Source organism: Peromyscus leucopus, chromosome 12, assembly GCF_004664715.2.
Source record: "Peromyscus leucopus breed LL Stock chromosome 12, UCI_PerLeu_2.1, whole genome shotgun sequence".
Classification (NCBI taxonomy): domain Eukaryota; kingdom Metazoa; phylum Chordata; class Mammalia; order Rodentia; family Cricetidae; genus Peromyscus; species Peromyscus leucopus.
The window spans coordinates 2,034,899-2,060,056 of record NC_051073.1 but is presented as its reverse complement, the minus strand read 5'-3'; the positions used below and the strand labels follow the sequence as shown (position 1 = coordinate 2,060,056).

Below are 25,158 nucleotides of genomic sequence, written 5' to 3'. Positions count from 1 at the left end.
GGTGAATTAAAATATCATGTACCATCAGGCCAGATGATGTGACTTCTATTACCTGTATTTGCATGGGTTATCCACAGAAACAAGACCAACAGGTATGTTCTCTATTTCTCTCTCTCTCTCTCTCTCTCTCTCTCTCTCTCTCTCTCTCTCTCTCTCTCTCTCTCTCACATCTCTCCTTCCTTCTCTATTTTAGAAGTCAACTCAGTCAGGCATGGTGGCATATGCCCTTAATCCCAGTGCTCAGGAGGCAGAGGCAGCTCTCTGAGTTCGAGGTTATCTTGGTCTGCAGAGCAAGCTTCAGGACAGCCAGGGCTACACAAAGAAACCCTGTCTCCAAAACAAAACAAAACAAAACAAAACAAAACAAAACAAAACAAAACAAAACAAAAAAAAAAAAAAAAAAAAAAAAAGAAAAGAAGTCAACTCATAGCCGGGAGGTGGTGGCGCACGCCTTTAATCCCAGCACTCGGAAGGCAGAGGCAGCCGGATCTCTGTGAGTTCGAGGCAGCTGACTACAAGTGAGTCAGAAAAGGCGCAAAGCTACGCAGAGAAACCCTGTCTCGAAAAAAAAAAAAAAAAAAAAAAAAGAAGTCAACTCATGAACTGATGGATGCAGAGAAGCCTGAGTCCACAGCAATCTGAAGACAAGGGTTGTTGATGGCCTGACTATGGTGGTTAACCTTGATAGCCAACTTGACTAGATTTTGAATCACCTAGGAGATATTCTGAAGGACATTTCCAAAGAGGTCTAACTGAGGTAGGAAGACCCACCCCAGACATGGGCAGCATCATCCTGTAGGCTGGTGTCTAGGACTGAATAAAAATGGAGGAGAGGACACCAACATTCACCTCTCTCTGCTCCCTGATGGCAGACACAATGTGACCAGCTGCCTCATGCTGTGGTTATCATGACCTTCCTGCCCATAGTGACCTGTACTGCCAGAAACTGCATAAAAGTTGTGTACAAGCAGTTTGTGTCTGTAATACCAGTTCTGGGGATGGGGGGGTCCCTAGAACTCATAGGTTCAATGAAAAGAATTTGTCTCAAAAAATAAGGCAGTGGGCAATTGAAGAAGACACCTAATGTCACCCCTGACATGTACATACACAGGAACAACACTCCCAAAGAGATGTTTAACATGTAAATAAGCCCTACATTTAATTGAACTGGTTTCTTACTTTTCACACAGAAAGCATGTGTCTGACCTCTTAAGATTTAGGATTTTTTTTTTCTCAAAGCATTATGAATGACTACATGGGCCAGAGACGAGGCTCTCCCTGGAGAGAAGTCCACTGAAGATCTGGCAGCTAGGTCACCTTGGAAAGAAACAGAACCAGCTTTTGTGCTGGTGATTCTGAGCAGTGTAAGCCGTACGATGGTTGGTTATAGTGTGGAGGAGGTGTGGTTGATCCTGATACCTTATCTTCTTCAGGTACCCTGTCTCTCCTGATGCCACCATGGTGACTCCCCATGGTGCTGTTCTTGAAAATGAGCCTCTTCTGGGGAGAAACCAAACATGATCTTGTTAGTGTGGGGAGGCCCCCTGGGTCAGTTTATAGATGTCACTTTGAGGACCAAGACAAAAGTAGAGACCTCCCATGGATTCAGTCTTTGTGGCATAACTTTTATAGTGTGCCCACTTAGCCGAGCTGCTGGCACAGGGTGTTTGCTGACCTTCAGAAACAGCCACGACCTACAGTGTGTGAAGTCACAGAGGACAGCGGGGTGCAGGGGCACACAGCCTAGCCGCTTACTCGGTTCTAGTGTGCCTCGAGCCCCATCCTTTTTAGAGAGTTTGATCTTCTGGGTTTCCTTCAGGAAGATTATCCAGACGATCAGCAGGAGGACAGCAGCCCCCAGGACACCCACGGCCACACTCAGTGCAATGGTGGTAGGGCACACTAAGGAGAAAGCATGAGCCGTAAATCGTGTGAGTCCCTGTGGAGGACCCGGCCCCACCATTACGTACCCCAGGAACTCTTGTGGATAAGAGACTTAAGAACAGACAGGAGAGAAACAGAGAAAACACAAGAAGATGGGCCTGGATCCTTGTCCACCGGCCCAGAACTTTATTCCAAAGTCTATTTATAACAATGCAAAGGAGTGGAGCAAAAGACCTCCCCCTTGCTAGTTAGACCTTCACAAACACCTGGTACCCAGGCCCGTGGGCCAATCAACCTCTTATGCAGTCCTGCTGGGTACAGCCCCTAGGAAACCTAGTGGGCTACAAGAAGTCTCTACCCACAAGCCTCTGCATGTCACCGTCTCTCCCAGAGGGTCCCCACTCCAGAGGCTTGCTGTCTGCCCGTCAACATGGGCAGACAAGAGAACATAGGCTCAACTCCATCAGAAGCAAGGCCAGTCCCTGTGGTCCCAAACGATACTTAAGGGCCACTGGGCCTGGCTTCTTATTCACAGAGAAGAAGGTTATGGGCATGCCTGAGAGATCCTAACCCATCTCACTGCACAGTGGGAATGGGGAACCCTGGTGAGGTCCATGCTCATAGCCTAAGGACAGGTCCTCAGCTTCAGGTACCTCACACCGAGTCTGTGCCCCCCCCCTACTCTGCTGGGTTTCCAACTTGAGAAAGGTTGGGGAACAGTGGGCTCCAGGTCTCTGTCCCGTAAGAGTCCCAGTGTACTGCTGGCTGGCATTTCTCATGGTTATCCGAGTGGTCTCACTGCCTTTGTCCCTTCAGTCCTCCAAGCATGAATGGGATGCGGAACTAGAATTCTGGAGTTTCTTGCCTAAGACCTGTAAGGATGTCATGCCTTTGGCCCAGATAAATCCACTGTCTTCAACGTCTTCGGTCATTGTCACTCATCACTTCTCCCAGCCGCTCTAACCCCTAACTTCCCATGCCACCTGCTGGGGAACCCTGGGCTTTCAAACTTTCACTTAGTCCTCTATTTCTCTCCTACCATCTTCACCCAAGGGTGGCATCTGTCCATACTCCTTCCTGACTCAACCCAGCTCAGCTGTCCACCTCTAGTCTGTTAGTCCTGACCAGACGGCAATGTGTGATAGGACCATGTCTGTCTCAGCCGCTCTAGACAGGCCCATGTTCACCCTGTCCTCTTACAGGACTGTGTCCAATATGTCCCTCAACAGTTCCGTGTGGTCACTGAGGACACTGTCCACTTGGTTGCCAGCTGAGATTAAAAAAAAAGAAGAAGACAATGTGGGTGCTGCCACTTTTCTTCTGGGAACTTTTCTTTTCTTTTTTTTTTTTTTTGGTTTTTGCAGACAGGGTTTCTCTGTATAGCTCTGGCTGTCCTGGAACTCACTTTGTAGACCAGGCTGGCCTCAAACTCACAGAGGTCCACTTACTTCTGCCTCCAGAGTGCTGGGATTAAAGGTGTGCATCACCACTGCCCAGCACTCTTCTGGGAACCTCTAATAGATTCCTGCCATGCTCAGGAACAAACCTGAATCCATGGAGGATGTGTGGTGCCCCAAGGGCTGATGACTGTCATGACCACAGACCTGCCATGTCTCCTCGTCCCAATGATCTCATTTTTCCTTCCAGAAGGAAGAGGCCCTCACCACAAGGCCTTTGCATCATTTTAACTTTGGTTGCAGCCTCTCGCTGTGCTGGACATTGTCTGATAGGACCATACTGTGAACCCCATGAAGACCGGGTCAGAATCTTCAGTTCCCAGGCATTACTGTCAAGGACTTGAGCTGAATGGGGGCAAACAGTGCTTATGGGGCAGCAGCAACCCCACTCTTCTGAGACTCACCGTAGGTATCCTGACACAGCTAATGGGTACCAGCCCATGGGGCCCTCCATCACATGGGAGATGCTCCCACTGTGTGGTGTGGCGCTTCAGTGGTTCCATGCTCAACACGTACTGGAGCTAGTACCAGAGGACCTATCAGTCATCAATCTCTTGGTGCAGGGCCAGGTGAGGGTACGGATGCCAGCTTCCCTGCACTACGTACCTGCCCAGGTACCCTGGATAGTTCCCCTTTTGCTACTGAGTATCCTTGCCCAGAGAAGAGAGACCCTTCCCTCTGCAGCTCTCCTGCTGTCTGTGGTTAGAGTTCTTGTCACTATGTCCGACCCGCACCAGATCTGGGCACCGTCCAGCCTTACCTCGGCTCACATCTATGTAGATGGAAGAGAGTTTTCCCCAGTCTCGCCAATGCAGAGTGTAGGTTATCCAGCAGCCCTCTGAGTCCTGTTCACTGCAGTTCTTGCCCTTAAAGAATGTGTCTGAACTCGTCAGACTCCCACACTCACTGATGCATCGTAGTCCATCGCTGAGTTTTAAGCATTCGGCACAAGAGCTGAGGAGAAGTTGGGGAATGAGTTTGATGGAATGGGGTGGGCAGGGGGGCGGTCCAAGGGCATGAGACATATGGCACACGGATGGGCAAGGTGCGCAAGTGTTTGAGGGCACACAGGTGTGTTGGGGTGCAGCACTATGTAAAAGACATATGACAGGTGTGCGAGACTTCACGGGTGTCATGCTACATGGGTGTGTTAGTGTGAAAGGTGTGTGAGTGCGTACTGGTGTGTGGGGATGCACCAATGAATAAGGGTGTATTGGTGTGTAAGGCTGTGTGTGTGTGTGTGTGAGGGTGCACATTGTGTGAATGTATACTGGTGTGTTAGGGTGCACTGGTGGACCAGTGTGTACAGGTGTGCAAGGTGTATAGTGTGTGAGTGTAGACTGGGCATGTTAGGGTGCCCTGATGACTAAGGTGTACAGATATGCAAGGATGAGCGGGTGTCTCGGGGTACATGGGATTGTCAAGGTTCGCAGCATGCAATATGTGAGGATATCCACATACGAGCTGGTCCTGTAGTGAGAATCCTAGGCACTCTTAGAGGTCAGCACAGTGGTGTAAGTGAGGGTGAAAGCAGACTGTGATCCTGGGAGCAGATGAAGGGCAGAGCCAGTGGAAACTGGATTCGAGGGCCCAAGGGAGGTAGAGGCTCCCCTCAGAATGAGGCCTCCTGCTGGGTCTGCGGGGTCCTGCTGAGAACTACGGTGCAGTGGCATCCCTGATACTCTCAGGTAGACTAGCATGAGGCCAGTGTGCGTGGTTGGGGACACTCACATGTGCTGGCTGCAGTGCGGGATATAGCGAAGATGCTCACACAGTGGCGGAAGGTAGCCTGGGTCACATGTACACCTGTTGCAGTGGCATCGGCCATGGCCACTGCACTCCACCAAATTGTTGTTCAGACAGCCCTCGGTGGACCTCCGGCACTGGCAGGCTGAGCCCTCAAAGCCTGCCTTGCAGCTGCACTGGCCGCAGAAGCAGGAGCCCCTCTCTGGAAAACAGCTGAGGTCACTACAACGCTCCTTCTTGAAGGTGGGTAGGAACCAGGAACCATCGCCCTGGGCCCTTGCCTGATACTGCCTTGCAGGGAGAACTGTACTTACAGGCTCCTCTGCTGCTCACGTGTACCTGTACCTCCTCACACAGCCCCACACCACCAGGGAAGGACAGCTGGGCAAAGACACAGGGGCCCCCCACCCCTCCAGCAATGCAGCCCCCTTTCAGCCAGAGCGGGCCTCCCCCGTGTCTGAAGAGCTCTTGGGTCAGGACTGTTGCTTCTGTTGACCTGCTAGGACAATGCCTGGCCCTCACAGACATGGAAGGCCTGCCCAGGTTTGCAGCTGCTGTGCCAGCAATCATCTGTACCTCTATCTCAGTGTCCCACGCAATGCCTCCTGGTGCAAGATTGACAAGAAAATCCGTCCCCGCCTCCAGCGTCCCTTGTCACTCACGTGGACCACCGCAGACTTGACCATCATGTCGCTCACAGTTATAGTTGTCACACTCGCAGTATCGTCCATAGATCACATTGTTTGGGAGGTCACCGGCGTGGCACACACAGTGCCCACAGATGCAGTCTCCCAGTCCGGAGCACACCGTGGAGCCGTTGTACTTCCGGCAGCGTCTTTCCAGTTCCTGGCTGCTCTGGCCGTGTGTCTGGCACTCACAGCTTTTCCCGGTGTAGTTGGAGTTGCACCTGGGGCAGGGTAGGAAGAGCTGTGCTCAGGCTCTTCCCTGGGATGGGCACACCTTCAGCCGCTTCGGGTCTGGTGTACATCCAAACACCTGTAAAGTATGGCACGCCACCTCTGCTCTTCTCTCAATTGTCTGAGCACGCACCGTGAATAGAACATGGGGGAGGCACTGAGATCCCTCCAGAGGCTGCCCTGGGTAAGCTGCCCATGAACATCCCTCTGACAGGGCACTGTGGTATCATGCAGATAACCCATGTGGGGCAAATGGTACACTAGTTGTGACTTCTGAATGTCCCTGGGTCTCAGGTAACTGATGGACCAGACCCGAGGTCTGACCTTTGATCCGTCCTGTCCTCAGTCCTTGCCTGCTACTGGATCTCTGTCTTCTAGTGAGGGGAGTTTCCTGTCAGTCAGTTCTCTGCCTTGAACCCTTCATGGCCAGAGAAAAGAATGAAGTCAGAATTTCTGAGGGGTACCCCGGGTGGGGAGTGACAGCAAGGGTTTTGGGGGTATGAACCCCAGGTTCCCCGGCATCTCCTCTCATACCATGCAGTCTAGAAGCTATCTAGTAGGATATTGTACTGTGGTTGTCCATGACTACCTTACCCGTAGATCCCTTTCCCACAGGCTGGCATGCCCCAGGCTGGCCATTCCCACCTCACCTGCAGACACTTGTCCTGTGAGTGGGAAAGGCTGGTTTGCTGGGTCCACCTCACCTACAGACACCTTTCCCATGGGTTGGCCTGCCAAGGGCTGCGTGTACCTGCCTCACCTGCAGATGCCACACTCCATGGCACCCCTGCTTCCACAGAGTCTGTGCTCCTGACTCTGGTCCTGGCACTGGCACTCACACTGGGGAAGGACTCGCACGGTCACTGTGTCGGGGAAACCCAGGGCCTGGATAATAAAGGACTGCTCCCGGATGCACTCTGAGGCTGTGACGTTAACCTGGAAGGTGACCTGTAGGAGTAGCGTGGGGCTTAGACAGGGGCCATGGGTGACCAGGGTCACAGTCCTCCTCATTTCCCCTCAGGGGTGCTGGTAGGGACCTGATAGATGTCAGGGGAGTGGATGGCATGGGTTCTCTCTGAAGCAGAGGAATGAGGATAAGAGCTGGATCTTGGGATGGACGATGGACCAGGCTGTAGGGAGGCCAGACCAGCACCCTCACCCACAGCCCTCACTAACCAGCATCCGAGCCCTGCTGTGAATCAGACTAGGGAGGTAATTTTTCCATTATATATACAGTAGGGGATTTTACAGTGAATTTGTGGGAGACAGTTTTCCCTTGTGTCGGGCCCACAAGTCTAGTGTCTAAAATACTAGGATGCCAGAGGGAATGTGAAGATCAGGGCCAGTCTGTGACAGCACACATAGGTGGTACAAGGAGAGTTCTGGTTTGCCAAGTCAAGCCACATCTAAAATAAATTTAAACCCATGGTTCTTGAAGATAGAGGAGAAATGTCAGTAACACACAATCTAAAAATTAGGATAAAATTGGTCAAATTCTCATGTGGATATCCAGCATGAGGGGATGGTATTTTGTTCAGTGTGAGTGTAGGTGTAGTGTGGGGGTGTGTGTGTGTGTGTGTGTGTGTGTGTGTGTGATGTTAGTTCACAAGCAAAAAGAAAAACGAAAGCTTGGGTAACAAATTTATATCCAGTGTGTTAGGGAAATAACTCAGTTCGTTTTTCTGCTCACCTGTGTGGCTTGAGTCTTGATGTTTTCATCAAAAGATGAAACAGAAGTCAGAAAAGCTGACCCAGTCCATCTTGTTTGTATCTCCTTTCATGCCTAGCAATTGCCTCTAGGGGGTGCTGTTATCGCACGGCTGGCCAGTGTGCATCAGGGCTATTCCAGGAGGGGCCTGGGGTTCCCTGGCATGTGCTTATGGTGTCTTCCTGCTCCTTAACATTACCACATAGACAGCGCTGGTCTCTGCTAAGTGATGTTCAAAGGGAGAAGGAGCGGATGCTGGTCACCGATTGCTTTCCCTCTTGCTTGTTCCCATGTGAGCCTGTTTCCTCCTAGATGCCCCCGGGATAGAGTTATTGAGATACCTGTGGACCCCCGGGATGGAGTTATTGAGATACCTGTGGGCCCCCGGGATGGAGTTATTGAGATACCTGCGGGCCCCCGGGATGGAGTTATTGAGATACCTGCGGGCCCCCGGGATGGAGTTATTGAGATACCTGCGGGCCCCCGGGATGCTGAGGTGGGAACCCCAGGCTCACCGTGTCGTTGATCTGCACATCGCCACAGTCCCCTCTGGATTTGCCTGTACTTGATGCTCGGTTACTGCAGAAGGAGTCGTAGGTGACTTTCAGGGTGTTGGGGATGGTGGTGTGGTCCAGGAAGATGCTGGAGGAGAGTTTCTGTGGGCAGAGAGCAGCCATGCTCGGGGCGACAGGTTCAGCTGTCCCTGCCCTCCACGACTGTGGCACCATTGCACTTTTCATGCCCCTGCTGTGCACCAGTTGATGACACAAACATACTGGTAGCTCAGGGAGTGTGTCAGGAGAGGCCAGCAGGCCGAGGCCGTGGCTTGCTCCGAGTCAGGCCACCGGCAGGGGACCAGCATAGACACAGCTGTGAGCCCTTTGAGGACAGTCCCCTCACTGTTGAGTTCCAGGTTAGCAGAGGAGGAACCCTAGACGGTTGGAGTGATGTGAGAGACAAGACACAGATGGAGGGAGACCGGGCAGGAGGCATGCGGTGAGTGGGCAATGATGGCGTCCCTCTAAAGGCAGAAATAGACATGACTGGGCAGTGGCCTGGCGAGGAGCCTTCTTGGGGGGCATCTGGGCTCACAAGGCTTGAGAAGGAAGAGTGCTACAGGGTCCCCCACACACTTGTGCTGGCAGACCCCAGGATGTTTGGCCATAGAAGCCTAGGCCAGAGTTTGAGGGTACCTGCGGCTGCCACAGGCCCTCCTTCCCAAGGTTGTCTACGCAGGGTATGGATTTATTGAGGTGATTTCTGGGGTGTGCTCTCCTCTGGCCACCTGCCCTTCTATCTCTCCACAGTGGTTGGCAGGGAAGAGCCCCATTTGGGTAGAGCTTAGAACTCATGTTTCAGAGAGAGCCAGATGAGATCTGGGAGCCATACATACCATCATTCACCAATAAGAGGAACTTCCCTGTGCTATGTGTCTGTCCAGAAGACTCTGGGCTACCTGTAGAGGCTGCAGGAGGCTACAGCAGGGTTCTAAAAGTCAGAGCTCTGCTAACTGTGAAGTTCAGACCAACTCATCCAGCTACTGCAGGAGACTCACGCTGTAGGTATCCTTGATGAGCTGTGCCACATTGCTGGAGTCGTCCCACAGTTCCCCAATGGTCAGCTTAGGGATGAGCATGGCAATTCTCTGTTGGGAGAGAAGATCAAGCTGGCACCTGGTACCACCAGCTCCTCCATGCTCACGAGGGCTTGGGATACCCGGAGGGTCCCTCAGGCTCTCCAGGTGGCTAGGATGATGCTCGAGCGAGAGCCCACTTCACCGAGTCACAGAACGAGCACCAGGGGCATGCTGCCAAGCGCCGACACCTGGATCTTAGCACTCACACGTCTGTGGTGTAAGTGCTCCTGGAGTCCACTTCCGTTTCAAACTGGTGATGTCACTGACTTGGGAACATGCACTTGGCTCATCATGGGACAGTATTTTCAACACATCACCATAGTGGACAGAAATCATACACAGGACACATAAGGGCGCAGATGACAATAGAATGTGGTAAAGTTGCAGGAAGAGGTAAGCTCCGAGCATTCCTGAGTTTGAACAACCTAACTTTCATGGTGATCATGTCACACAACCCTGTGGCAATCGGCTCTGGCAGGACCAATCTGCTTCCCAGAATGTCCCTAGAAGTGGCCCAGCCTGAGCCCCGGGGTAGCAGACAGGCCAGCATCCTCCTCACAATTGCCCTAGTGCCGTTCAAGGACTGTGTCATATGTCATGAAATGGGAGTGTTGCCACCTTCTCCAGAGACATCTTACTGATAGCCAAGGCACCTCTCTCCCCAGAATTGTCCCATGATTCTCTAGAAGGGAGTCAGTCCTCTCTGTGAAGTGCAGAAGGCTTGCTATAGCCAGACCCCCAGACTTCTCTGAGTTCCGCAACTCATGGTCGTTGGTCTTGGCCATGGGACTAGCCCACCAGAAAATTTGGGCTCTGGCCTGTCCAGTTTGTGGAAGTTGCTTTCTCCTAAGTCCAGAAGCATGCACAAAGAAGGGTCTTATGTGTAACATCCTCACCTGCTCCCTGTGGCCTTGATCAGCCTCCCAAGACCAGAGACTTAGGAAGGCCTATGACCTCCCAAGGCAAAGGAAGTGGTAGACCTCTAGTCTCTCATCTGTGGCTTCCTCTCTTGTCACCATGCTGTCTGTGGGAGTATGACTCCTGACCTGCTACAACCCCATGAGGAGGGGGGTTGTCATAGCCCAGTTACAGATGAGGACATAGGGACTGCGACATCCTAACTATGGAGTGATCTCTTCTTTGTTCCCCTCGCTGGCAACCCGTGCAGAGCCAAGCCACAGTTCTCTGTGCCTGGCTATGATGGAGGTATTCCACAGGCTGCCCCCTCTTCTTTTTCCTGTTGTCTCTCTGCAGGGTAGTTTCCCTTCTCTGGAGCCTGGAAACCTAACAGCAAGAACTGTGGTTTTCCTGTTGTCTTGGCAACGAAGGCTTACCTAGGACCTGTGATGGGACCCAACAAAAGCCAACTTCCCAGCCCTTGTAGGGCTTTCTCCCCCAAGATTCGTGTTCATACTCAACCCCGCCCTGCATCTTTGTACAACATGAGGTCGTGCAAGGCCACACAGCCTCAGAGAATCCAGCCACAAGGGCAGTCAACCTGAATACACATGTGTCTGTGCCTGTGAGGATGGACAATGTCAGGGGACACTGTTATCACACTCAGATGGGGAGAATTTGTTCCTAGGGCAGATGCTTTCTGAATTAATTGGATGGATCAGCTCAGGGGTCCCTAGAGCAGCTCTCTCAGGTGCTCATCACTGTCCCTCCTGGAGGAGGAGGCTGAGGTCCTAGTGGTCCCACTGCAGACCTTAACTCTGAGGTTCTCCTGTAGGGACCCTGATGGCCCAGGAGAACTGGTCATCTGACAAATAGATTATGGCCACCATCTTCCTCATCTCGGGCCACTGGACATGGGTTTCCTTCTGGTCTCTGGCCCTCAGTCTGGCAAATGGAAGCAGGACTCTGGTGAGGCTGTGAGAATGCTGGGCATGCAGCTGAAATGCCTCTTTTGCTCAAGACCCACCTCTCTTACCTCATATGTTTTCACCATCCTCGAGGGCACCAGGAAGATGGGCTGGATGTTGTTTTCAGCCAGCTTGCTTGCCAGCTGGAGCACTGACTGGTAGTCCTGGAGAGAAGAGACATCCTGTCAGGCCACCCAGCTGAAGCAAGTGCCTCTAACTCTGAGGACTACGGTGCTAGCTCAAGTCCAGGCTGCCCTTGTCCCGTGGCAGCACTTTCTCTGAACAAGGTGTACAAATACGTGAAACAATTCAGCAGAGATGAATGATATTGAAAGACAGTTAAGAAAACACCAAACATTGCAATGTGCCTGGCCTCTTGGTGCAGACCCCAGGTCCTCGAATCCTTCCTGGCAGCCTCTCTCAGCCTTTCCTTCTAGGTCATATCCAGTCATTTGTGACTCTGTTGACCCACAGACCCTCTCTCTATCAGGGAACTGCAGCTTCCACGATAGGTTTGGACTCAGGTTAGGGGGTCTTCATTATCCACTTCCAATTTCTTCAAACTTATCATTAGTCCTGCCGCAGCTTGCCTACAAGTCCCCTCCCTCTAAGTCCACTCCATCCCCTAGGGACTTGGTCTTCTTGTGGTGTGCATCCAGGGTCCCCCTAGTTCTTCTCAGTGGCTCCTTCTAGCCTTCTAGCCCACCTCTATTCTTTGTGACTTCCCACTGACTTGCAGAATAGGGGAGACTCTCTTCAGCATGCCTTGGTGTCCTACCATGTGCTCTTGTCTGAGTCTGATATTTAAGACCTAACACTCCCACTCACAGCTTTCAGAGCTTTTTCTTGAATTTGCTTCTTAGGTGGAAAGAGGTATCCAAGGCTCTGGAGAGGTAGCCCTGTGTGAACCTGACCACGCTGTTACGTGGGGGTGGGTTCGTAAGAATCCTGTCTTTTTTCCTGTTGAGTTCCTGTCTTGTGTCATGCAGGGCTGACCCTCAGAAGATGCCAGGGAAGGACAGAGACTCACCGGCTCTCTCCTGCTCTTGTACACGCCATCTTCCATGTGACAGTGACTATCACTGAGGTTCTGTCTGGTACTTGAATTCTTGTCTTTAGCAAAGTGGAAATCGTTGTCAGTGGCGAACACCAGAAACCGTGCTCCATTGCGCCAGCCGATTTCTCCCTGAGAAATAAATGGCCTCGAGTTACCCACCAAGCTTCCTCAGCTGCGTCCCCAGGATTCAGGTGTGACAGCCTGCAGCCTGGAGCCACTGACCCTCCCGTTCTGGGGTTTCAGAGCAGCCAGACAACAGAAAGAGGGAGTCAAGATTGAGTCTGGGATGCATCTGCTAAGATGCCTGAAGTGTGAGGTGAGGGGACATGAAACACATGTCTACTTTCAAAAAGATGAAACTTCTACAGCCTGTCCCTCCAGAGCCAGGACTGGACTCCTGAAAACATTCCCAAAGAAGGAGAAGACTATGGTGGCCATCATGACAGGTAAATCCCAAGTGCCAGTGAAGGGACCACAGGGGGACTGCATCTTCCTGGATCATCCCTGGAAAGGAATGTGTGCTTGGAGTACACTGTATTTGGACACCCATGAGGGCGTGTGTCCAGGGCTCCAGGGAGGCTGGAGAGCTGAGAGATGAACCAGGGCAGAGTTAGCCTGCAGCAACAGTGACATTATAAAGAGACAGCCTGGGACTGATGCGGGCTGGTGTGTGGTGAGAGAGAAGTCATAGGAGGGAACTCTGGATAGGGATTGCTGTCTTGTCTTGGAAGTGAGGCTGGGCCCCTGACTCAGGACATGCAGGATGAGGCCCGGATTACAATGACCACTTGATGGTCTAGGCTACAAGACAGTTAGTGGCATCACAGATTAATATAAAATCTGTGGTTAACTTCCAGGTCCCTTTGCTCTTTTCCCTCTCTCCCTCCCAGCCTACCTCCTGAGGCTCTCTAGAGGTCCAGTGAGGGCTATTCTCCTCAGGCTGGCAGCCAGCAAAGGGGCCAGTGGCTTGACCCTTTGAGGGAACATGGCTAGTGCAGGCAGCTTGCAGTACCACATGAGGCTCCAGACTTGGGGAAGTCTGCAGACCTCAGGAGGGCTCTGTAGGCTCACCAGGCACGTGGTGACTTGCATCATAGCATCCAGCTGTCCCTTGGAGGTATCCAGGTGTCCAGAAACCAGTTGCTTCCCCAGCTCCTTCTGAAACTGGCTGGAGTCATCAGTCAGCTTCAGGATGTGCTGGAAGGTCATGTTCCTGATGGATCCAAAGCCTGAGGAGAACAGGGCGGGGCTGGGGTGGAAGGCTGGGTCCAAGATAGGGAAGCAAGCCTGGGAGATACTTGGACACAACCTCCAGTTTCCCTGTCTTGTAGTAAAGTAAGCGAGAAAGCAACATGGAGTGTGTGGGTGTCTGAGTATGTATGTTGTGGGAGTACCTGTGTGTACATGTGAGCATTCAAAATTGTGTATATGTCTGGGCCCAGTATGCCTATGTGTGTTCCTGTATGAATGTGAGCATGTCCAGGTGTGGTAATAAATTGTTTGCATATGTCACCATATGTATTTGAGAATGTGTGTGCACATGTGGTCTTATACATGCCTGTGGGTGTGCATGTGGCTATGTATACACATACAAGTATGTGAATGTGCACACACATGTCCAAGTGTGAGGGAGTGCATCACTCTTCAGGGAAGAGAGGGTACTATTTTGGGGAAGCCGGGCCACATGGAGCTGTGTACACACATCACACATGCGTGTACCCAAGCCTTATGCTCTGTGGACCTGTTGGTGCTTGTGGAGCACTGACCTTTGATCTGCAGCTCACATGATCACTGCCTTTATGCTATGCTTGCTGCTTAGTCAACATAATTTGACGTTCCTTGATTTTTAGAAATTAGCATCATACCAAAAGATGAATGAAAGAGGAAAGAAGAGGAAGTGGAGGGCTGAATCTCCTAGTCAGTGACTGGATATGGACCCTGGAGGGGATGCAGGCCCAACTCCACCCACACTGATGCCCTGAGGACTCTGCAGCTGCAGCTGACAGATCTCTGCCTCTGGTGTGTTGGGAGGGCTGCCCAGGCTATGGGAAGAGCTGAGCCAGAACCCTGCAGTGGCTGTGGACCTCACCAATATGGCCTGATCTGGTGATCTCATTGAGGGCTTGGAGCAGGTCACTGCCCAGTGTCTGGACCTTGGAAAGATGGCCTTGTGTGAAGCCAGAGAGGGCCATCAGGAAGTACAGATCAACAGAGCTGTCCTGGGTCCACTGGACGCTCACTCTGAATGCTGCCGCTTGACCTGTGAAGGAGAAGGGTGGCCCTGCTGGGCTGTGTTGTCTTAGGACATGTACTGAGGCAGGTGCCGCCTGTGGGCTGTTCTCTCCAATAGCACCTCGGTCCTCTGCATTTCTTCCATCATTGCTGCCTGGGCTAGCGTCCTTAAAAAGGGATTGATGGCTGTGCCTGGTGGGGCACACCTTTCACCTCAGCACTTGGGAGGCAGAGGCAGGAAAACCTCTGTGAGTTGGAGGCCAGTCTGGGCTACATAGTGAAACCCTGTTTAAAAAAAGGGGGGGCACCTAAAATTCTCCTGCCTCTTCCTTGTCCTGTGGGGACACTGAGCAGATGGTAGAAGTGGCTTCTGGGGAACCCAGCACCTCCCAGCACCCTGATCTTGGACTTCCATTCTCCAGATCCACGAGCAGTATGTCTGGCAGGTGAGTTATTCAGCCTGTGGAGCCGGGCCACTCAAGACTTTTGCTCATGCCCAAGGCTTGATTTGCCACCCTGGCTCCCCGGGGCCAGGCCTCATAGCAATGCTGGGGGCCTGTGCTCCGAGAGACACTTGCTGTGGTCATGGTCACATCTGTTAGGCAGGCTGGTTTAAATAGTTTCTCAGCTGCTTCAAGCTTGCCTCCCCCACCATGATGGGCTGCCCCCTGAACTAAGTCAACCCTCTCTCCTTTGAGCTGCCTCTGCCAGGCATTTTATCACAGTGTCAGGAAAAGAAACTGAACCACAGTCTACCTGCCCACAATGACACCGGGGATGCTGGCCGAGCACCTGTAAACACCGAGTGCCTGGTTCACGCCAGCCAAGCTCAAGCCTACCTGGTCTCAAGTAAAGTGTCACATTTTGTGGGGACAGCTGCTTCTGGTCCCTGTCCTTGTCCTCCTGGGGTTCAGCGAGGCTCTTGGGGTCCACGAGGTACTCAGATGTGCAGCCCTTTAGCAACAGTTGCCCTGGAGTATCACAGCGAACGGACTCTGGCTCCCCTTGGCCTGTGAAGTTCTGGGGCAAGGGCCAGTTTAGTGTCAGGAGGAAGCTGACAGACCAGGAGGGACCAAAGACCCCAGCCTATCTCCTCTTCACTTGTCCTTAAAATTTGGCATAGAAATCTCTGTGGACTGGGACAGCCTACCAAGGAATACCAAGCCTCCTAGAGAGCCCTGGTCTCCTTGAGAGCTCCATGTCATGCGGAGCCATGGGTTGCAGGCCCTTTTCTGCCCTTGAACTACTCCCTTCAGCAGTGAGGACTTGAGTTCAAATCCCCAGCATGTACACACAAATCAATGCCACATGTGCCTGTAGCCTTGGCACAAGCACTCCTGGCTACCTGCCTAGTTCCAGGTGTACAGAGATCCTGCTTCAAAGGAATAGATGGAGAGTGATGTCCTCTTTCTACTCTACTTGTGTGCATGGACACATACACCTGCAATACACACACACATACACACCACCCTCAATGTATTCAAAACAAATGAGGAAAGTCATTCTGAGGGCATCCAGAATAGCTTAGAGGGGCCGTGGGCAGGCCTGTGACTCTGAAGCACCACTGGACAAATGATAGTCACAGAACATTGAACAAGATAGAAACACATGTATCCATGGGTGAAGGGGGGAGAGGAAGAGAGAGACAGACAGAGACAGAGACAGAGAAGAGATAGAGATGGAGAGAGAAACAGAGAGAGACAGAGAGACTGAGACACACACACACACAGAGACAGAGAGACAGAGAGACAGAGAGACTGAGAGAGAGACACACACACACAGAGACAGAGAGAGACGAGAGAGAGAGAGAGAGAGAGAGAGAGAGAGAGAGAGAGAGAGAGAGAGAGAGAGAGGGCAGATAGTCATGGGGGGACAGGGGGACCAGAAAAAGACACACAGAGAAACAGAGACAGAGAAGAGATAGAGATGGAGAGAGACAGAGACAGAGACAGAGAAAATGAATAGATGTCACACTCTGCTCGTCAGTCATGCAGTTCTTACCAGCTTCTGGCACCAGGCGCAGCCAGGCCCTGACTGGATGCAGTCCTGACAGGTGCTCACCTTGTCCTTGGTACACAGCTGGGACAGGGCTGGGGAGACAGTAGGGTGAGCAGGTTCTGTCCATCCCAACTGTGGGTTCTGTCCATCCCGACTGTGGGTTCTGTCCATCCAGACTGCGGGTTCTGCCCATCCCGACTGCGGGTTCTGCCCATCCCGACTGTGGGTTCTGCTCATCCCGACTGTGGGTTCTGTCCATCCCGACTGTGGGTTCTGTCCATCCTGACTGTGGGTTCTGCCCATCCCGACTGCGGGTTCTGCCCATCTCGACTGACTGTGGATTCTGCCCATCCCGACTGACTGTGGGTTCTGCCCATCCTGACTGCGGTTCTGTCCCCACTGGGTCCCCATCCTGACTGCGGGTTCTGCCCATCCCGACTGTGGGTTCTGTCCATCCCGACTGTGGGTTCTGTCCATCCCGACTGCAGGTTCTGTCCATCCCGACTGTGGGTTCTGCTCATCCCGACTGAGGGTTCTGCCCATCCCGACTGACTGTGGATTCTGCCCATCCCGACTGACTGTGGGTTCTGCCCATCCCGACTGTGGGTTCTGTCATCCCGACTGTGGGTTCTGCTCCATCCCGACTGTGGGTTCTGCCATCCGACTGCGGGTTCTGCCCATCCCGACTGTGGTTCTCCCCATCCTGACTGTGGGTTCTGCCCATCCCGACTGTGGGTTCTGCCCATCCCGACTGTGGGTTCTCCCCATCCTGACTGTGGGTTCTGTCCATCCCGACTGTGGGTTCTCCCATCCCGACTGTGGGTTCTGCCCATCCCGACTGTGGGTTCTGCCCATCCCGACTGTGGGTTCTGCCCATCCCGACTGTGGTTCTGCCATCCCGACTGTGGGTTCTGCCCATCCCGACTGACTGTGGGTTCTGCCCATCCCGACTGTGGGTTCTGTCCATCCCGACTGTGGGTTCTGTCCATCCCGACTGTGGTTCTGCCATCCGACTGTGGGTTCTGCCCATCCCGACTGTGGGTTCTGCCCATCCCGACTGTGGGTTCTGTCCATCCCGACTGTGGGTTCTGCCCATCCCGACTGTGGGTTCTGCCCATCCCGACTGCGGGTTCTGCCCATCCCGACTGTGGGTTCTGCCCATCCCGACTGTGGGTTCTGTCCATCCCGACTGTGGGTTCTGCCCATCCCGACTGCGGGTTCTGCCCATCCCGACTGTGGGTTCTGTCCATCCTGACTGTGGGTTCTGTCCATCCCGACTGGGCCCATCCGACTGCGGGTTCTGCCCATCCCGACTGTGGGTTCTGTCATCCGACTGGGGTTCTGCCCATCCCGACTGCGGGTTCTGCCCATCCCGACTGTGGGTTCTGTCCATCCCGACTGTGGGTTCTGTCCATCCTGACTGTGGGTTCTGTCCATCCCGACTGCGGGTTCTGCCCATCCCGACTGTGGGTTCTGTCCATCCCGACTGACTGTGGATTCTGCCCATCCGACTGTGGGTTCTGCCCATCCTGACTGTGGGTTCTGTCCATCCCGACTGTGGGTTCTGTCCCATCCTACCGACTGCGGGTTCTGTCCATCCCGACTGTGGGTTCTGTCCATCCCGACTGTGGGTTCTGTCCATCCGACTGGGGTTCTGTCCATCCCGACTGTGGGTTCTGTCCATCCCGACTGTGGGTTCTGTCCATCCCGACTGTGGGTTCTGTCCATCCCGACTGTGGGTTCTGTCCATCCCGACTGCGGTTCTCCCATCCCGACTGTGGGTTCTGTCCATCCGACTGTGGGTTCTGTTCATCCCGACTGCGGGTTCTGTCCATCCCGACTGTGGGTTCTGTCCATCCCGACTGCGGGTTCTGCCCATCCCGACTGTGGGTTCTCTCCATCCTGACTGTGGGTTCTGTCCATCCTGACTGCGGGTTCTGTCCATCCCGACTGTGGGTTCTGTCCATCCCAACTGCGGGTTCTGTCCATCCGACTGCGGGTTCTGTCCATCCCGACTGTGGGTTCTGTCCATCCCACTGTGGTTCTGTCCATCCCGACTGCGGGTTCTGCCCATCCCAACTGTGGGTTCTGTTCATCCCGACTGTGGGTTCTCTTCATCCTGGCTGCTCCAGAGTCAATGGGAGTGGGTGGGAAGAGGCTCAGGGGAGTTCAGGTCGGGACCTAAAGCCATGTGGCTCTGTGAATTGAGTGATGCCCATGGGGTGTGCCTGCTCTTCCCAGAACACCCCATTGGAGGTGACGTCATGGAACTCACCAGATCCCAGGGAGAGCAGCCCAGTTAGGATGAGCAGCAGAGGGTGCCGGCCCAGCATGTCCTGTGGAGGGAGCGGCTCCGTGAGTCCAGGTTGACCACCTACCGAGCCCCTCTTGGATTGTCTGAAATACAGGGCTGCTGAGGGTGGAGATGATTTTGTTCCTGCTACCACAGGGTATAAGAATCAGACAGGTTCAGGTTCCACATGAGTTAGTTACTACTGTCGTCAGGCTCAGGGAAGGAGGAAGTGGGGGAGGGCACATACCTATTCATGTGCCTGGGGCACCAAGCACAGAAGACAGGGTGCCCACTGTAGGGGACATACGTATACAGACATATGACACACTAGTGTGTGCACATGCACACACACACACACACACACACACACTCACACCCACAGCACATGCCATATGTCAACACAGACGCAGCACCCACTACATGTCACAAATGCAGCACACAACTCATACTCACATACCTATGTGTGCTCTATGCTGTGTACCTTGTATGGCTAAGTCTTCAAGCATGGAGCCTGGGCTACAAGCTGAGACATTTCTCCTGTGGTGCTGGAAGGCTGTGCATGTGTGGCTGCAGGCCACTGCTTGTTCTAGGTCACTCCCAGCCTCCAACCTGTAACTTAAGGACTCTGAGAGTCAACTGCTTCAGGGCTGGTCAGTTGTCTCTCAGACCCAATGTTTCCAGGGACTTAGTTACTGAGTGCATCACACCACCTCTGGGTGAGTATCTCCTAACTTAGATTTGTTCTTTTTCTAAGGACACTGACTGGACTCCCCCCTTTCCATACAAAACCTGAACAAACCAACCAAAAAACCACTGGTGATGACATGCTGGTCACCTGGTGACACACACTGGGTGATGACACACTGGGTGACCTCACATCCCTTGGTAGGGAAACTTGAACAGGATGAACATGGGCCTGGGTGCACCCTGCACTGTCCAGAGAGCAGGAGGGGACCAGAGTTGCAGTGAGACTAACCCACAGACTGCAGTGTCCCAGTGACCTGATGACGGGTAGCCTGACAGGGTGGGGGTGGGTGCCACCTCCATGTGAACCCTGTGATTAAGAACGGCCTGGGAGGCTCATCCTGCAGGCTGAGCACAGGCAGTCCCTCATAACCCTGAACACCCAGAACTCTAAGTGACCACAGCAGGAAACTCAGGACCCATCAACCCACCAGAAATCGGTAGCAAAGCCAACTTTCTCACTGGGGAGACGATGGCACAACACAGCACATTCTCAGGAAGTGGTGAAGGTTAGTTACCACAGCTCCTGCTTTGGGCTTTGGCAATTTTCCTTTTTGTGGAGATCCTGTTAAGGACCCGGGTGCCCTTCCCTGGCACCAAACACAGGCATCGAATGAAGACCCTACTTCAGGATGAATCAAGCTCTAAACACCTGGGCTATGAGACCTGAGGGATGTGTTAGAGGGAAAATGGATCCCATCTACTTCACATGTTCCCATGAACACAGGCTCACATGATGAAACATCGAGGACAATTTAAGCAACAGGACAGGCTGAGACCAGCAAGAAGAGGCGAGTGACTTCCTGCTGTAAAGTTTCCCAGCTGCAGAAACCTCTACTCAGCCCTGAGAAGTCTGAGGCTCCCTGGGTGAGCTACCTGTGTCAAGATGCCGTGGGAGTGAGCAGGGCAAGACTGGCAGACCCCACGGGGGTTTGGAGGGAGAGCGAGTGGGGTCAAAACAAAAATAAAGGCTCGTGATGCTCACAGCCCACACAACAGTTTACACAGAAGCCCAGTCCCAAGATGGAGTCACTGCTGCCTTTACATTCACAAAAGAACCAGGGGCAGACAGGCACCAGGGCACTGGAACACTGTCCTGAGACCCCAGAGCTCCAGACAGGGGTGAAGATACTGCATCACCAGTATTCCCAGTTTTTCCAGTAATCCTGTCCGTGTTTTCCAGTTTTCTACATAAATGCATATAGTAACATCTTTTAAAGATAAGGGTTTTATTTATTAGAAATTTCATAATGAATGCAATGTAACTTAATCATATCCACCTCCACTTGGTAGCCCATCTCTCTCTCTAAACTTTATATCCTCTATTTTTAAAATATTTACTTGATTTTTAAATTTATGTGTACATGTCAGTGTATATATGCCACATGTGCGCAGGTGCTGCAGGAAGCCAGAAGTGGGTGTCGGATCCCCTGGAGCTGGTATTACAGGAATTGTCTGTCTCACGTGTGCCCTGGGGACTGAACTGGAGTTGCTGGAGGAGCAGCAAGCATTCTTAACTGCTGTTGTAATTAGTTATTATTCTTAACCTTCTGACTTCAGTCAGTGCTTCTCGCATGCATGTGGCCACCATGGTCACCCACTGGAGCGTGGGCAACCTCCCCGAAAAGAAGAATGACGCTCCCGCCCATGGCAGCCATCAACTGCCCACACTATGGGCGGGGCCTTTGGAAGCCCCTCCTCCTTCCACGCTGGAATCTTTAACTGGCTCCATCCACTGCCAGTCTTAGAAAAACTCTCAGTTCTGTATTAGCTAATGCACTACCTGAGACGGCAGATGCCAAAACTTCCCACCATATACAATCCTGAAGAGAATTATACCATGACAGTAGCCGCTGTGGGGACAGTGACCTCACAGGCTTGTATGGCCCCTGCTCGGCAGTCACTGGGTTGCTCTCGTTCACTCACCCACTCATCCCGCTAGCACATGCTCTTGGGTCTCTCCTGGTGCCACACTGGAAACATCTAGGCTCTTCTTAAAGACATGGACTCTGCCTCCACTGGTCCCTTCAGCATCTGCACCGGCCCTGTTTCCACTGAGTCTCCACTCCAAATGTTCCAGACACAATGGATGCTACTTAAGAGCCAGTTGGGCAGAATGACTCTCCTGGAGCTGACTGTACTCTCAGACTCTAGAGCACCAAGAGACCCCTGCCTAGGGCTTGGACAGAAGAACCCCATCCCCTAGAGCTCCTATAATAGTAACATTGCATCTCATAGCTCAGAGATCTTTGCATCTCATACTGGCCAGATCTGAGCATCCTAGAGGCCTGCCCTCTAGCCCATGTCTACATCTCTTACCAACAGGAAATGATATGCCCTATGGTACCAGGTTATGTGCAGGGGTGGGTCTATGGAAGGCCCGCTAGGGTCAGGGACAACCCAGGGTATTGTTCAGTGATCCAGTAGAAACAGGGTTCCCCATTACCACCGTGTCTGCTCTGCCAGCTGGCCGCCCTTTCCCACACAGCCTCAGTTTGCACTACATCCTTTCTGGGAGGTGGCCTGATGACAGTGTCCCAGAGTCCCTCAGCAGCTCTACTTTCCATTCACAGCTTACAGTCTAGTGCAGCCTCCATGTCACAGTGTGGAGCCCCTGTCCCAGGAAGGTGGTTGGTGCTATGGCGTCCCTGTTGCTCTCACAGTTCACCCCCGTCCTCTCCTGTCATGGCATCTACCTCAGGTGCTACAAGATGCAGGGGCTGCGGATGCCGTCCTCCCCCTTGTGACATGGCAGCAGTGCAGGCACCCAGCCTTACAGTAGGGGAGCTTGGGGTGCTGATGGTGGTCGGGGAAGGGGCAGGCCACAGGGTTCAGATCCTAGAAGATCCCAGGTGAGCCTAGAAGATCTTCAGGATGACCTCAGCTGTCCTCTTGCCTGCCAGAGGCCTTGATAACAGCTCTTAGGAGCCTGACCTTGGCGGGGATGCTGGGGTTATCTGGATCAGAATCCCACACCAGAATTGTTCCCTAAGCACAATGCTTACCTGGTGTGACAGCTACCCGGCCAGGCCTTTTAAAGTCTGAGCACCCAGGGAGTCATGGGATGACATCTTAGGAAAGACACATGCTGGACACACATGCATATGACACATATATACACTACACACACACACACACACACACACACACACACACACACACACGCACGCACGCACACGAGCACGCGTGTGCACACACACACTACACAGACATAACTAAACATACCCATACACATAGGCATGCATGTGCATACCAGCACACTTCACACAGACACATGTACATATCACACACGTGCACAGACACACATATCATACATACAAATACACAGTCTCTCACACAGGTGAGTGTGGAAGTAGATTTTTCAGGGCTAGGGTGTGAAGAGAGAGGGGGGGGATTAGCTGAGGCAGAAAGAGGCAGACACAGCACGCTCGCTCCTGTAGAAAGCCCTGGGAATTTCCTCCATAGCTCCAGTCATACCTGGCCTCCACCTCAGGCCTGGGGCTAGGAAACCCTCCCCGCAAGAGATCTCCTGATCTGCTGTTTTTGCAACCACCATGTCTCTGGAGGCCCAGACAGTGTATGAGATCCTAGAGGCAAAGCTGGAGGTCTGTGCATCTGTGCCTGTTCTTCCCCAGCCTGAACCTGGGTTCTCAGCTCTGGGTGTTCCTAGTGTGCCCCATGGTTCTTCCTAAAGGTTTCAAGGTCCCTCTCCTTGATGGGCATCAATACAACAGGACCTTGAAACAGTTTTCTTCCAGACACCCTGGACTGGGGCCACAGGATCCATACTCCTGCTGCTTGGAAAAGACTGCCTGAGGTGACTGTCCTCTGTAAGAGCAGCAGGGACAGGACCCCCACTCACCACTTGGCTCCTTGGAGGCCTTGGCTCAGCTGCGGGGTTCTTCAGCTCCTACTCAGCTGGCTCTGTGGACTTCTCTGGCAGACACACCTTAGCCTGGTGCTTCCTCTTTTGACTCAGTTCCCGGGAGGAAGTGGAGTGACCTGTGGCTGGTTGCCCCACACATGGGCCTCACCTCAGTCCTCTGTGCCCTCCTTGCTCTCAGCAGCTACAAGGTAGGGGTGGGACCCGACAGTGAGGAAGTGCTCCCACAAAGAGAAGAGGACCAGGGGAGGGAGGGCAGCTGCTTGGGACAGCAGTCTGGAGATGCCCAGGGATTCCCCAACATGTCAAGGAAGGCTTGGGGTCCAGGGGTTGGTGGGCAGGGCTGGTTCTGGCTGATTCATGCTCCAGATGTGGGGAGGTCCGGCTTAGGCTGGAGCACCAGGCAGAGAGCAGCAACTCATGAAAAAATCAGCACAGCCCAGCTGGTCCCTTCCCTCTCCCCACCTCCAACTCCTCTGACATCAGACTGCAGTTTCATTGGCTTTTCAATGTGGATGAAAGACCAGCAACTTCCCAGGAATCTCCCAGCCCTTCAGGCCCCATTGGAAGTGCTGAGCACCCAGCCTCATGGACTGAGCAGCTACCGGCTTTTCAGCCTCTCCAGTGTGTAGATGGCTATCAAGCTCCTAATGTGTAAATTGAGATAATAAATTCCTTTTTATAGCATAGATTCATCCCATTGGTTATTTTCCTCTCCGGAGCCATGGCTGACACAACAGAGTACATGGTGTCCTGGGGTACACTTTCAAACATCATTACTTTTTTGCTACTGAGGCATTGGTCCCAAAGAGTCAATAAACATGGTATTTAAGAGATTCCCAGAATTAAAACTGATGACAAGACCCAAAGGAGTCCATTTATTTGTAGTTATGAACATGATCATAGTTTCCATTTTATAAAAATATGCACTTATATGTGTTTCCTCTTTCTTGTGTCCAGATTTTATATGACTTAACTCAGTCTGAGTCCTTGGAACTTTGATTCTTAAAATACCATAAACGGTCACTTTATTACGTTCATTCCAAACTTTTAATTTCTCTTCCATGCTTCATGAAATGATGGGCCAAGGTCCAAATCCTGATAAGATTCTGGAGTTATGTTAATACATTGCCTTGTTGTTGTTTTACATTTACTCTCTCGTAAAGCAATTTAATTCTAAAATAAGGACACTAAAACTAAGGCTTAGAAGGAAGCTATCTGCCTATCGATCTGTCTGTCTAGATCTATCTATCTATCTATCTATCTATCTATCTATCAATTATCTATCTATCTATCTATCTATCTATCTATCTATCATCTTTCTATCTATCTATCTATCCATCTATCTATCAATTATCTATCTATCTATCTATCTATCTATCTATCTATCTATCTACCTTCTATCATCTATCCTTTCTTTGCTAACTCAGCCCTCCATGCACTCTGGATTTGTGTAGATATGGTAACTGAGCCTGTTTATATGCCTTTCTGCTAGTAAGGATATTATAGGAAGCAGAATGGTTAGTGATTCATTGCAATCCTCTCTTTATGTTGATTTGTGTTAGTCAGATGTGCTGTTTAGTTTTTTGGTCAACTTGACACAAGCTAGAATCATGGGGAAGAAGGGACCTCACCTGAGAAAATGATTGCCTGTAGGCAAGTTTTGGAGGCATTTTCTTGATTAAGGATTGATGTGGGCGGGCCAGCCCACTATGGGTCCTGAGTGGCAAAAGAAGAC

The 25,158-nt window shown here is 52.2% G+C and overlaps 1 protein-coding gene across 3 annotated transcripts; it reads right to left on the bottom strand.

The window, feature by feature from the left end:
* Positions 1-867: 867 nt before the first annotated feature.
* On the bottom strand, positions 868-23,489 carry LOC114700344 (integrin beta-2-like protein). Of its 3 annotated transcripts, XM_037209606.1 has the most exons (16): positions 23,400-23,489; positions 18,776-18,836; positions 16,504-16,592; positions 15,342-15,522; positions 14,360-14,530; positions 13,342-13,499; positions 12,244-12,399; positions 11,282-11,377; positions 9,268-9,357; positions 8,228-8,368; positions 6,765-6,952; positions 5,750-5,994; positions 5,073-5,289; positions 4,102-4,295; positions 1,756-1,902; positions 868-1,500 (listed from the first exon to the last, which is right to left on the bottom strand). In XM_037209606.1, the coding sequence occupies exons 2-16, from the start codon at positions 18,831-18,833 to the stop codon at positions 1,430-1,432; spliced, it is 2,202 nt and encodes a 733-aa protein (XP_037065501.1). In that variant the 5' UTR covers positions 18,834-18,836; positions 23,400-23,489; the 3' UTR covers positions 868-1,429. The 3 variants fall into 3 exon arrangements, with proteins under 3 accessions (XP_037065501.1, XP_037065499.1, XP_037065500.1); XM_037209604.1 differs by lacking the exons at positions 18,776-18,836; positions 23,400-23,489 and having other exon boundaries at positions 16,504-16,890; XM_037209605.1 differs by lacking the exons at positions 18,776-18,836; positions 23,400-23,489 and having other exon boundaries at positions 16,564-16,890.
* Positions 23,490-25,158: the final 1,669 nt, after the last annotated feature.

What these genes read in the sequence shown, in the direction of transcription:
- LOC114700344 (XM_037209604.1), bottom strand. Translation starts at nt 16,851, where the DNA reads ATGGGCAGAATCCACAGTCAGTCGAGATGGGCAGAACCCGCAGTCGGG. An exon ending in GGATGGTGAAAACATATGAG is followed by an intron (nt 9,358 to 11,281) that starts GTAAGAGAGGTG and finishes CTCTCCCAACAG; the next exon opens with AGAATTGCCATGCTCATCCC. An exon ending in ATGGAGTGTGGCATCTGCAG is followed by an intron (nt 5,995 to 6,764) that starts GTGAGGCAGGTA and finishes ACCCTGCCCCAG; the next exon opens with GTGCAACTCCAACTACACCG.